This window comes from Gorilla gorilla, chromosome 10 (genome assembly GCF_029281585.2).
Source record: "Gorilla gorilla gorilla isolate KB3781 chromosome 10, NHGRI_mGorGor1-v2.1_pri, whole genome shotgun sequence".
NCBI classification, from domain to species: Eukaryota; Metazoa; Chordata; class Mammalia; order Primates; family Hominidae; genus Gorilla; species Gorilla gorilla.
This window is the reverse complement of record NC_073234.2, coordinates 24,581,302-24,593,911: the sequence shown is the minus strand read 5'-3', so window position 1 is coordinate 24,593,911 and position 12,610 is coordinate 24,581,302. Positions and strand designations below refer to the sequence as shown.

Here is a 12,610-nt window from a genome sequence, read left to right as displayed (position 1 = left end):
ATTCTACAAAACAAGTGGCCAGTACCTATCAAAATTTCAAAGTCAAGTAAGATCAATGACAACTAATTACAATGTGTGACTCTGGCTTGGCTCCTGTGATTGTTGGGAAATCAGAAGTAACTATACAGAGCATCCATTGAAACATGTGATAAAATTTTGAATACAGACTATGGATTTGGTAATATTGTATTAATACTGTAATTCCTGATTTTGATAAGAGGATGTCCTTGTTTCTAGGAAATACACACTGATATATTTAATGGTAATGGAAGTTTACTCTCAACCTGTTCAAAATAAACTAATGTATATGGAGGGGAAAAAGATGAATTTAGGTAAAATGTGTACCAGAGTTCTTTGTATTATCCTTGCATCTTCTCTATAAATGATAAATATATTAAAATTGAAAGTTACCAAAAACTATATCTAGTCCTTGAAATATGGAAAACATGATCATTTTGAAAAGCATCTGAGCCGGGCTCAGTGGCTCACACCTGTAATCCCAGCATTTTGGGAGGCTGAGACAGGCAGATTATTTGAGTTTAGGAGTTCAAGACAAGCCTGGGCAAAAATGTGAGACCCTGTCTCTACAAAAAATACAAAGATTAGCTGGGCATGGTGGCTTGCGCCTGTGGTCCCAGCTACTTGGGAAGTTGAGGTTCTAGGACTGTTAGTTACCTTCCTCTCTTATGATTATACAGAACAGGAGGCATCCTTCCCATTTGATTTCAGACCAACAATCCTAGAACTGCTTTCTAAACAAGGTGAACAATTTACCTCGTGTGAGAGAAGGCAGTGTGGGTGTACGTTTATTGTGGGGAGTGTGCTTGTTAATAACGAGGCTAGAAAGGAGGCAGGCCAGAAATGCAAACAAACAAACAAAAAAAAATTCTGCTCATTTCAATTTTTGCCCCAGCAAGAACCTTGAGCTCAGTTCTCAGAGGTGAGAGTTCTAACACAGAAAGCACCCAGAAAGGGCACTGAGGTCTGAGAAGCAAGGAAGTGACCCAGGTTGTTTGCCTCTGGTCGGAAAGGGAAACTACCCCTGCTTCCACTCTGACAGCAGACAAGTTAGCCAACCTACTCAATTGCATTTCTGGCCCATTCCCCATTTCCAACATGAACACTTCCTCCCCTCCAGCCCAATGCTACTCTAGGCAGTCATCAAGAGGCAAGATTTCTGAAATCAAAACTTGAATTAACCAACAAAGGAACATCAATTCTAGAATGGATTGTAACAGGGATTTTTGTCTTTCTTCTCTGCTGTATCCCCAAGATCTATATTATATATTATGTGGTTTTGGCACATAGTAATTGCTCAGTAAAGCTGTGTTGAGTTACTTGATAAAAAGTAAGTCAGTAGAAATAACTTAAATGCTCAACATTAATGTCATTGGTTAAGTAGCAATGCATAGAACTAAATATTATGCTATTAAAAAGTTTATTTGTAAAGTCAAGGATATGGAAAAATGTTTGATATATACATATCTTTTTGAGATAGGTTCTCACTCTATCACCAAGGCTGGAGGGTAGTGGCAAGACCATAGCTCACTGCAGCCTCCAACTCCCAGGCTCAAGCAATCTTCCAGCCTCAGGCTCCCAAGCAGCTGGGACTACAGGTGTGCACCACCAAGCCCAGCTGATTTTTTTTTTTCGAAAGAAGGGGTCTCACTATGTTGCCCAGGCTAGTCTTGAATTCCTGACCTCAAGTGATCCTCCTGCCCCGGAATCCCAAAGTGCTGGGATTACGGGCATGAGCCACAGTGTGGGACTGATACATTTTTGAAAAAAGGAAACAACATATATTCATGAAGGAAATACACACCCTCCTGGTGAGTTTATGTATGATTTTTGTTTTGTTGTTTTCTGTGTTATCTGATCACAAATTACTTTCATTTTCAGGAAGAAAAAAATTTAAATTTTTTTTTATTGGGGCAACATCCAACCCAGATATGATTACTACCTAGCCTGAACTGAATGTATTACTAATAAACAAAGAAATGCAGAATGGCATACAGTAGGTACAGCGTAGTGCTTGAGAGCATGGATTATGGAGACTATTTAAATACTGGCTCCATAACTTAATAGCTGTGGGACCCACGGTGTTACTTAGCTTCTATCTGCTTTAATTTACTCATCTGTAAACTTGGGATAAGATACTTCCTCATAAGGTTGGTGTGAAGACCAAGTGAATTAACTATCGTTTAAAGCACTTACAAAAGTGCCGGGCACCACCGAGATATGCATCCGTTAGCTTTTATTATTATTAGACTCAAAACACTGTAGTAGTTCTAATGAGAGGGGTAAGAATCAAAAATCCAGGCACCTGCATAGAGCCAGAGAGGCACACATAGAAGCAACGTAAGAGTGGAAGCGGAATGAAAACATGCTAAAGCCAGGTACAAGCCACAAGCGAGGGTCCACAGGAAGAAATTGTTAATTCTGAAGAGAGTGAATGCAGGAAGTTACAGGAAAAATAACATTTGAACAGAGTTTAAGAATGAGCAGGACTTCAACAAGTGGCTAGTAAGACATAAGGAACCTACAAAAGATCTTAGCAAAGGCGCAAAGATTACCATCGTGTTGCTCGTTTCTTCCTACTTTGCACAAGTAACCTCTGGCGAACAGAGGCGGTTGCAGAGCATGCTTATCAAGCAAAATACCACGAAGCAGTAAGGAACGACAGAGATAACAGTAACAATAATAATTTACCCCAAGGTACTCAACTGGAAAAAGGAAATACAGAGGAGAGGTGTCGTTAAGAAAGCCAGGACGCACATCACGGCCCCGTCGCTGCACTACTCTCGTCTAGGGGTCAACAGTGGAGTCGAGACTCGAAGCTTGCACGCGGCGGAACAGCGTCCCTCTCAGGCGGCGAACGGGCTAGGGAAGCGCCCGGAGGAGACCTAGCGTGAGAACTACAACTCCCGCGGAGCCCGAGGGCGAGCTGCCTGCGTAACTTCCGCTTCCGCCACCTGCCCCTCGCACCCTCTTCACTCGAACCCTACCCGGGAGCGGTCAGGCTCGTGACCCAGCGTGACCGGAGTGCGCGAGCCGAGAGGCCCTGGAAGCGGGACTCTGGGACCCCATTGAAAGAAAGGCAACCAGAAAACGCGAAACGACAACCTCGACAGTGATTGGAGCTGATGGAACGAGGGCGGAGCTAAAGTCCCAGAATACTGGCCAATCAGAGTTTAAGATTATCAGGGAGCCCGGGAAGGGGAAAGGGGCGAAATGGTTCTATGGTCACATGCCGCGGGGTCTGGTGGGAGGAGCGGTTGCCCAGCGGCCTCTTGGCGCTTCCTGTTTCCGGTTCCCAGAGTGGGGCACAGCGAGGCGCTGGGGGGAACGCTGGCCTCTGAAACTAGCTCTGGGACCGGGGTCTGCGGCCGGCCCCTAGCTGGCCCCGTCTCCCATCCCCAGAAGGGTATTCACTGGGGATTCTGAGCTTTGGCTACTCCAGTTTCCCACGACACGTGAGTGTGAGGGGCGTGGAGGAGGAGGCGGGCTGGGGTGCGCTCACGCTTAAGCGTCTGTGACGGGAGCCGGAATCGCAGTCTCCCTTGACCATGGTTCTAGCCAAAGATCTGGCTGAGGAGCCCTAAGGGTAGAATGGAGGCGGAGGCGTGAGAGCGGAGAGTCACGGAGTTCCGAAAGGTGTGAGGGAGAAAGGACTTCCAAGACCAGAGAGGGGATTTACGATATTTAGAAAGCAGGGAAAGGAAGATACCCCAAGTATGGAGTCCGTTGGAGGTGTTCGTGGATTTATTTGTAGGAGGAATTTTGGCCTGCATCACGGTGGGAGGTCAAGTGGCATCATTTGGAGAGGGTATGGCTACAAGCGCTTGGAAAGTCGGGACACTAGACAGAGCGAGAATTTCTGGCACCCTGGGAGAGGTGTGAGGGGGATGCGACTGTGGTGTGGATAAGAATGGCTGATGGACGGATTATCTTGTGTTCCTCGTTGTGGGGAGCTTCCGCTCTTGGGACATAGCCGCTACTTCTCTGAGGCTCCTTCTCTCTTGACTTCTTTCAGCATTAGGCCTTTTAGCCAATTGAGGCTGCTTTTCTAAACATGTAGGCTGCTGGAGAAAAAGGGATGAGGACTGCTACATCAGAAAGGAGCCAGCGGGAAGACAGTAGAAATTCCACTGTAAATGGCCATGGCTGTCTTAACAGATGGGGAAGTGAGCGCTACAGAGGCCCAGTGGTGTAAGCTGCTTCCCAGTTGCTGGCTTAGTCATTGGCCACCCTAATAAAGGATAATTTTTAGCATTGCCAAATAAAATAGATCTGTCGTTAGAGAATAAGAAAATTGAAAGATTTTTCAAGATCATAAAATCCTGCTCCTTATTTCCAAAGTATATAGACAAACTCTTGTACCTTGAGAATCTAATTGTAGCATATTAAAAGGGGGCTACCCGGCCCTTCATTTCATTCTCTTCCTGATTGTTGCACCCCTATGTTTATGTTTTCCAGCAGTTATCTTTATGCCACGAATCGTCTAAATTGCCCCAGTAACTTCACACACATTTAATATCTGTGTAATGTACAGCAAGTAATTTAACAAGTAATTCTGTAAAGCATCAGTTTTCTCATCTTTGAAGTATGAAAAATTATACCTATTTTCTAGGTTGTGAAGATTAATGAACATAATCTAGGGAAAACATTTAGCGCATATGCCACTGAATTAAAGAGAAGCAGCTTAAATTTAAAGACAAGCCTTAAGCAGGAAAGAAGAATACAGTATAAATTTATTATCCTTTTTGAATAATAAGCAAATGAAAGATAGTTCAACTCAGCTAATGGCTGAGGTGTTTAACCTTTCATCCCTTCCTAATTTTGTGAGATTCGTTGTTCTAATTTAGGAAAAGAAATCAACTGTCAGTTTTTAATTAGGTCCTGAGAGACTGGAAAGGAAAATGGCAGGCTAAGTCAGTCTAGAAGAAGGAGTCTCCTATTTCTTTTTAGTGAGTCAGCTGGTCAAGTTGTGTGTTGAGCAGTGGGTTAACTTAGGGAAGGTGGGAATTGGAGGTCTGAGTTCTTTATTTCACCTCCTATTCAGTCAACCATGTGAGGAATCACTTCCCCTTCACTTCTTAGTAGAAAAAAAAAAACCCCACAGTTTTGGCTGCCTACTCTCATCTCCAAAAAATTATTATGCACATAGTGGAAATATACATGTAGTGGTTAAACACAGACCATGAGCTCTGGAGCTAGACTCTCTGGCTCACTCCACTAGCTGTGTCTCAGTTTTCTTACTGGTAAAATAGCAACAATAATTGTATTTACTCATAAGGTCGTGAGGATTAATTAGTTAATTAATATATGTTAAGTGCTTTGAACAGCACCTGGCCCAAGGCAGTAGTCTATTGTTTCCTGCTGTTGTGTGGTTTCAGTGCATTAAATGTGTTATGAGGGCCTTGGACCTCTTGGTTAGCTATGATTATTCTATGGAAACTACCATAATATTACAGTAGTGAATTGATGTTTGGGGTACAGGAAGTCAGGTAGACAATTTCCCGGAATTTTTTGCTTTAGTGGGGTGTGGGAAATAGAAGGTCAGATGTTAGGTTGTTTACGGGAATGGGGAAAGTGCATTCACGGTCAAGGTTGGAGCTTCCATTTTCCCATCTTCAAACTCATTAGTACCCATGAAAATTCTGCCTGTTTCAAGTTTTATATTTTAAAAATGCGGTGGAGTAAGTGGACCCGCATGAAAAAGAACTAGAGAACTTTAAAGAATATTCAAACCAAAGTCCAGACTTGCAGCGTTTTTTGTGAGAAAAGTTTAGAAGAGTTAAATCAGGAAATTGTCCATGATACTCTTGGAATAAACAAGTAGCAATGGCCTGAGGGATCATTAACAAGATACCAGAGTAAAGTGTTTTGCAAGGGTAAATCAGTCTGTCCTGGGTATGAAGATGGATAAGAGAAAAGAAAATGTTAGGTTTTGGTGGGGTTTTTTTGCCAAAACCACAATGACCTTTGCACCAGTCTAGTAAGTTTGGGAAAGAGAGCTGTCTGTGTGTTTTCATTTCTAGAGCAGTACAAGCAGCAGGTGAATTGAATTTACTCAATTGTAAAGTGGCTTGGTGATCCCCAATTTGTTGTCATTGATTTGTAGTGTAAAAGACAACTGTACTTATTGGAAGTCTAGAAACCCTTGAGATTTGTGACCTGTAGAGGCCGAAGAGGTTTCAGAAGACTACATCAAGCCATCAAACAGTAAAGAGGCAAGGATGGCTCCACCCAAGCTGTCATCATTCTTTTTTAAGTTCTTTCATTTCCCTCTTCCCAACTTTGTAGTTTGTTCTGAAAGACTCACCTATACATTAGACTAAAAGTTATATATAAATGAATTTTCTGCTGCAGATGCTCTTGTTACAGAGATATTAAAATGTACTATGTGTTGCATATGGCAGAGAATCTTGTACTTTCTGGATAATTAAAATACCATCGATTTATTACACATTCATACGCTTTATCTCTTTCCTCTCTCTCCTGATCCTACCTGCCCTCCCCAACACACACTCTCTCCCAAAGGATGTTCCCTTTCTACAGCTGCTGGAGGACTGGACTGCTACTACTACTCCTGGCTGTGGCAGTGAGAGAATCCTGGCAGACAGAAGAAAAAACTTGCGACTTGGTGGGAGAAAAGGGTAAAGAGTCAGAGAAAGAGTTGGCTCTAGTGAAGAGGCTGAAACCACTGTTTAATAAAAGGTAAATGAGAAGAACCTTAAAGAGCTTGAGAAAATATTTAGGTTTAAGTCTTTTCTTCTTACTGATTTTATTTCATAATGTGCTCTCTTTTATGACATAGAGCAAATTCTCAGCCCAGTTTTTAGTTGCTGTGTGCAGTTTTCTCATCTTTCACAGAAGTGTAGCTATTTCCAAGACAGGATCCAAGAGACCAGCTTGTAGAAATTTAAGGATTATTTGACACCTACATATAATAGGACTTTAGAAATATCAGATAAACATATTTAGGCCGACACATGTCATTATAAGTGTCAGGAACCTTCAGATATATAAATCTGAAGTTGGTCCCTAAGAAACGAGACTATCTGATGAACATGGGCCCTTATTCATTGGAACATGGTTACTAACAGGCATTCTAAAAATAACTAGAATATTGAGCTATCTTGGGTGGTGTGTTTTAATAATTCACATCAGCAATAAGGATGGTCTGTCAAGGTTATGAATATCTTAAAATTAAACAAATATTCACTCAGCCATGACCTCAAATAAGTAAATCGAGCATGTTGTTTGTTTTGTTTTAATGAAGGAAAGGGATGCTGTTATTCCTGAGGCTGATAGCTAGTAACTCTCCTCTTCTTTCTTCCCACTTCTCTTTACAGCTTTGAGAGCACTGTGGGCCAGGGTTCAGACACATACATCTACATCTTCAGGGTGTGCCGGGAAGCTGGCAACCACACTTCTGGGGCAGGCCTGGTGCAAATCAACAAAAGTAATGGGAAGGAGACAGTGGTAGGGAGACTCAATGAGACTCACATCTTCAACGGAAGTAAGAAAACTCCCCTTCCTACCATCGATTGACTAACTGATCCCAAGTCAATCCCTCTGACAGTCCTCTATGTCTTGGCCTTTTCTAGTGTCTTCAGCATATCATACGTGTGGTTCGGCACACCTGAGACTGTAATATACCACAGGATGCCTAATTCCACAGCTCCTCTGTAAGCCACAGCTCAGGACAGTTGTGCATTGAAATCAGTGAAAAACTTATGCAAAATGAAGACTCTAGCCAGAATTGTTTTGTTTTGTTTTGAGACGGAGTCTCTCTGTGTCACCCAGCCTGGAGTGCAGTGGCACAATCTCGGCTCACTGCAACCTCAGCCTTCTGGGTTCAAGCGATTCTCCAGCCTCAGCCTCCTGAGTAGCTGGGACTACAGGTGTGTGCCATCACGCCCAGCTAATTTTTGTATTTTTAGCAGAGACAGGGTTTCACAATGTGGGCCATGATGGTCTCGATCTTTGACCTCATGATCTGCCCACCTCGGCCTCCCAAGGTGCTGAGATTACAGGCATGAACCACTGCGCCCAGCCAACTGTAGCCAGAATTCTGTAGCCTAGAGTCCTTTTATTCACCCAAATACTTTTAATGAGTTTCACACTAGACTTAAAAATACCAACCACCACCACCACCACTTTTCATCAAATTAATCAAAGTTTACCAGTTAAATTTTAAGAGCTCAAACTTTTTTTCGCAAACTACTCAGTCTACAAAACTTTACCCACTGATTTTTGTGCTATGGTGGTGATATTTCTTAAAAGTCATATTGCTGGACAGGACCATGTAAGCACCTATGGTCCAATTCCCTCCCATACAGATAAATAAGTTATACAAGGTAGCTATTTACTCCTGGTAAATAATACAATAAAAAAGTAACAAAAGGGTTTGGGGCTGGGGGTCATGTGACCAGGTTCTCCTCCTATTTCCTAATCCTGTGACTGGAAAGTCGTATCGCCCTTTGACCTTGTTTTCTCATATTGCAAAACTAGGAGCAGAATCTTTACCTTATTCACCTCACAATTACTGAATCAAATGATATTTTGCAAAAGAACTGAACACAGTAAATACTAAAGAAGAGATATGCATTCCAATCTTAAATATCCACTCTGAATTTATCTGGGGCTAAGTTGAAATCTTAGATGGGCTTACCCCTGCTGCTCAGCAATTGTATGGAACCTCTTTTTTTGCTTTTAGAAGGTATTCAGAAAATGAATCAGTGTTAAGGTATGATCATAATTGGTTTTGCATTGTCAGTTGCCTACCTTTAATGTTAAAAATTAAGATTATTCTTAAATGAATATCTGATTCTTAAGGGAACACAAGTCTTTGTAAGCAAACAAGTTTAGCTTGGCATTTCTGGTATACCAAGTTCGTACTGATGAGGGTTGTTTAGTTATAACCAATTGCAATGAATTACGCAATTCCACTCTGCCATACCACCCAGATCTGCCTCTGCTTTTCCCCCACCCCATAGCTCCATTTTCCTTGTCCCTCCTCAGGTAATTGGATCATGCTGATCTATAAAGGGGGTGATGAATATGACAACCACTGTGGCAAGGAGCAGCGTCGTGCAGTGGTGATGATCTCCTGCAATCGACACACCCTAGCGGTGAGGCACCCTGTGTTGTATAAGCTGAGGGAGGAGATTGAAAGGACTGACCTGAGGTTGGGGAGAATATCCAGAGGGGACACGATACGTTGGGATGGACATTAGAAAACTAGGAGCTCAGTTTCTCTCTGTGTCAGACACACATCTTCCATGGAAAATAGGCTGCTGAACCAGGAAGGAGCAGATGTTTTTTGGGTTTTTTATTTTGTTGGACAGGAGTCAAAACACTTAACCACCTGAATGTGTTATGCCATCTCATCATCAGGACAATTTTAACCCTGTGTCTGAGGAGCGTGGCAAAGTCCAAGATTGTTTCTACCTCTTTGAGATGGATAGCAGCCTGGCCTGTTCACCAGAGATCTCCCACCTCAGTGTGGGTTCTATCTTACTTGTCACGTGAGTATGCCTTCCTTTATCAGAACAGACCTTCCTTCCTTTTGTTTTTAAGGTCAGTAACTATATGGTGGTACATAAGCACAAATTGTATGTGTGTATGTTATGCTGTAATTGATGGGGATAACTTTTTAAATCCTCTGGCTATAAAATAATTCTGCCAGGACACAGGGCTCACGCCTGTAATCCCAGCACTTTGGGAAGCCGAGGCAGATGGATCACCTAAGGTCAGGAGTTTGAGACCAGCCTGACCAACATGATGAAACTCCGTCTCTACTAAAAATACAAAATTAGCCAGCACAGTGGCACATGCCTGTAATCCCAGCTACTTGGGAGGCTGAGGCAGTAGAATCACTTGAACCTGGGAGGTGGAGGTTGCAGTGAGCTGAGGTCGCACCATTGCACTCCAGCCTGGGCAACAAGGGCAAAACTCCGTCTAAAAAAAAAAAAAAAAATTCTGACTATGCAAGTTTTTGAAAAATGAGATTTAATGTTTAGTTGCCGGTATAGATTTGCATTTGGAGGTGCTTTTTTCCCCTACTGGAGGACTAGGCAATTTTTATATTATTTCATTAGATTATGAGAACTTTTAGAGAAATGGAATCATATACTTAATGGTGCTTATTCTTGGCCATAGAATCACACGCTGTCACATTTTGTCTGGGCCTTTGCTTCTCTTGGACTGACGGCACTCTAACTGGTTTTCTAAGAGTTACCAGCCCCCTTTTTCATTTAGTATCACTACTCATTTTTCCTTTTCAGGGAATGTATCTTAGGAAACAGCTGACAATAAATGCAGAGGTTATCCTATCTGAGTTTTTACTATTTCCCAGTTCTTAAGTATAGATGTCTTTCTCTCTCTACAGGTTTGCATCACTGGTTGCTGTTTATGTTGTTGGGGGGTTCCTATACCAGCGACTGGTAGTGGGAGCCAAAGGAATGGAGCAGTTTCCCCACTTAGCCTTCTGGCAGGATCTTGGCAATCTGGTAGCAGTAAGTAACAGGGCAGCTGGTTGAATCTGTAGCCTGCAAACAAGGTTGGGTGACCAACCATCCTCGTTTGCTCACACTGAGGGGCTTCCTGGGACACAGGACATTGAGTGCTAAAGCCACAAAAGTCCCAGCAAACAAGACAGTTGCCCTAGTACAAAGTAGTAAGTGGCACAGCATCCGTTTCTGGCCTTGGTACGACATTGCTGAAAGAGCAACACTGTTGACCAGATGGGCTCTTCTAAATCTGATTTAGCTTTTAAGAGGGCCTGGGTGGGAAGAAGGTGAGGCCTAATAAGAAGAAACTTTTTCTCCTGTTGCCCCAAATTGAATTTAGGCTGATTGTCAGATCTTTTAGGTTTTCTCATCATCCCTGTAGAAAACCAATTCTTGCCACATTCCTAGACCATAAGTACACGTCTCATATCCTAAAGTTGGATGCTGCGAATTATTTCCTTCTTTTTTTCCCCCTACAGGATGGCTGTGACTTTGTCTGCCGTTCTAAACCTCGAAATGTGCCTGCAGCATATCGTGGTGTGGGGGATGACCAGCTGGGGGAGGAGTCAGAAGAAAGGGATGACCATTTATTACCAATGTAGATTGCACTTTATATGTCCAGCCTCTTCCTCAGTCCCCCAAACCAAAGCTACACAGCCAGATTTCTCAAGCAGTCTCAACTCCAGTCCCTCATCTCACCCTTACTATTGCTCTTGCTTTCCAGTTTGCTTTTGATTTGCATCTTCTCACTAGTAAAACTGCCTTCCCTTTGTTCCTTATTTTCTGTTTTTTCTCTAGAGAGGTACAGTTGTAAGTCAGAGTTAATATAATAGGGCCTGTGAAAACAGAGGCTTTTGCATTGTCTCTTGACATCACAAGTTAACAATAGGCATATGGGCAAAATGGTGTGGCAGGCTCACTGGCCGTTTGTTTTTTAAACACATTTTCACAAGTTTTTGAGACACTGGATTTCTTTAATTAAAAAAAAAATGCCAAGAAACATTATACAGGGTTGATTGCTTTCATGTTGTTATTCTGTACCCTATAGTAGCCTCCATGAGAATCTGGTATTTCTTGCTGCTTGGAACTACTTTGCAGTGATTACTTGGTTGCAGTCCAAGTACTCTCGTTTAGTCTGAGCCTGGAGATGTTCTAGACTTGCTTCTCCCACCTCTGGGATTAGGACAGGAAAAATGTGAAATTTCCCAATTACAGGATTATACGGTACCATCACATCATTTGTGGAAATTGGGGTGACTGTATGGCTGGGATTGGGCTAAGGATTGTGGTCTTATCTGTCCACATCCAGCCAAAATGCCTATCCAGAAATCCAGTTCGTTGGAAAGGAAAACTGGTACTCCTGTGCCACAGGGGTTCCAGAAAAGGGAAGTCACTTTACCTTGCGGTGGTGGGATCCTGATGTCTTTCATCCATTTGTAGTAAAAGCTGGTAAAGCTTTTCTTACTCCTGGTTCCCTACCAGTATTTCTAAACATATGTCGCACTTTCTCCACAGGCATGTGGTTTTGACCTTTTTTTCAATCTTCTAGAAAGGGAACGGAAGCAGAAGTGGGACATCGAGGGCTCTGCTGTCCTCTGCGCTGGGTGTGGAATGCTGCTGCACCTGTCCCTTCTGCTGGCTCAGGGAAGTGTCTTCTTGCCCACATTTCTGTGGGGAAAGGTTTTTAATCCTCTGATGCTTCCATCTTCCTGTTTAGGCCATGTGCCCAGAAACCTGGACTGATCTTTCTTTAATAGTGAACCCCTGGGCCACTGAAGAGTAACATGGCTCCACTGGACACAAAAGAGGGATGGAATCAACAGGCAGGGGGCCTTTTATAAGCCTTAGGAAAAGAAAATGAAACTATTTCATCTTTGGACTTTTCAATACTATTGGAGTGATTTTTTTCTTTCTAAACAGGGAAAATAATGTTACAAAAGCATCTTTGTTATTTGTTTGCATCCCTCCCCCACACCCTGGTGTTTTAAAATGAAGAAAAAAAACCATCACTTTTTGTACAAAAACTCTTAATGATTAAAAAACAAACAAAACATATTGGCCTTGTCATTTGTGTGAAAGTGGGCAAAGAC

At 42.6% G+C, this 12,610-nt stretch overlaps 1 protein-coding gene across 3 annotated transcripts; it reads left to right on the top strand.

Annotated features, from left to right (window-relative positions):
- The first annotated feature begins 2,478 nt into the window (after positions 1 to 2,478).
- M6PR (mannose-6-phosphate receptor, cation dependent) lies at positions 2,479 to 12,573 on the top strand. Of its 3 annotated transcripts, none has more exons than XM_019038183.4 (8): positions 2,939 to 3,473; positions 6,125 to 6,233; positions 6,544 to 6,720; positions 7,359 to 7,525; positions 9,031 to 9,140; positions 9,406 to 9,536; positions 10,400 to 10,526; positions 11,000 to 12,573. In XM_019038183.4, the coding sequence occupies exons 3-8, from the start codon at positions 6,545 to 6,547 to the stop codon at positions 11,120 to 11,122; spliced, it is 834 nt and encodes a 277-aa protein (XP_018893728.2). In that variant the 5' UTR covers positions 2,939 to 3,473; positions 6,125 to 6,233; position 6,544; the 3' UTR covers positions 11,123 to 12,573. The 3 variants fall into 3 exon arrangements, with proteins under 3 accessions (XP_004052712.3, XP_018893728.2, XP_063549874.1); XM_063693804.1 differs by lacking the exon at positions 2,939 to 3,473 and adding an exon at positions 3,516 to 3,654; XM_004052664.5 differs by lacking the exon at positions 6,125 to 6,233 and having other exon boundaries at positions 2,479 to 3,473.
- The last annotated feature ends 37 nt before the right edge of the window (positions 12,574 to 12,610 follow it).

Coding starts and splice junctions, on each gene's coding strand:
- M6PR (XM_004052664.5), top strand. CDS start 6,545: ATGTTCCCTTTCTACAGCTGCTGGAGGACTGGACTGCTACTACTACTC. Junction 7,526..9,030: donor GACTCACATCTTCAACGGAA/GTAAGAAAACTC, acceptor GTCCCTCCTCAG/GTAATTGGATCATGCTGATC. Junction 9,537..10,399: donor GGTTCTATCTTACTTGTCAC/GTGAGTATGCCT, acceptor CTCTCTCTACAG/GTTTGCATCACTGGTTGCTG.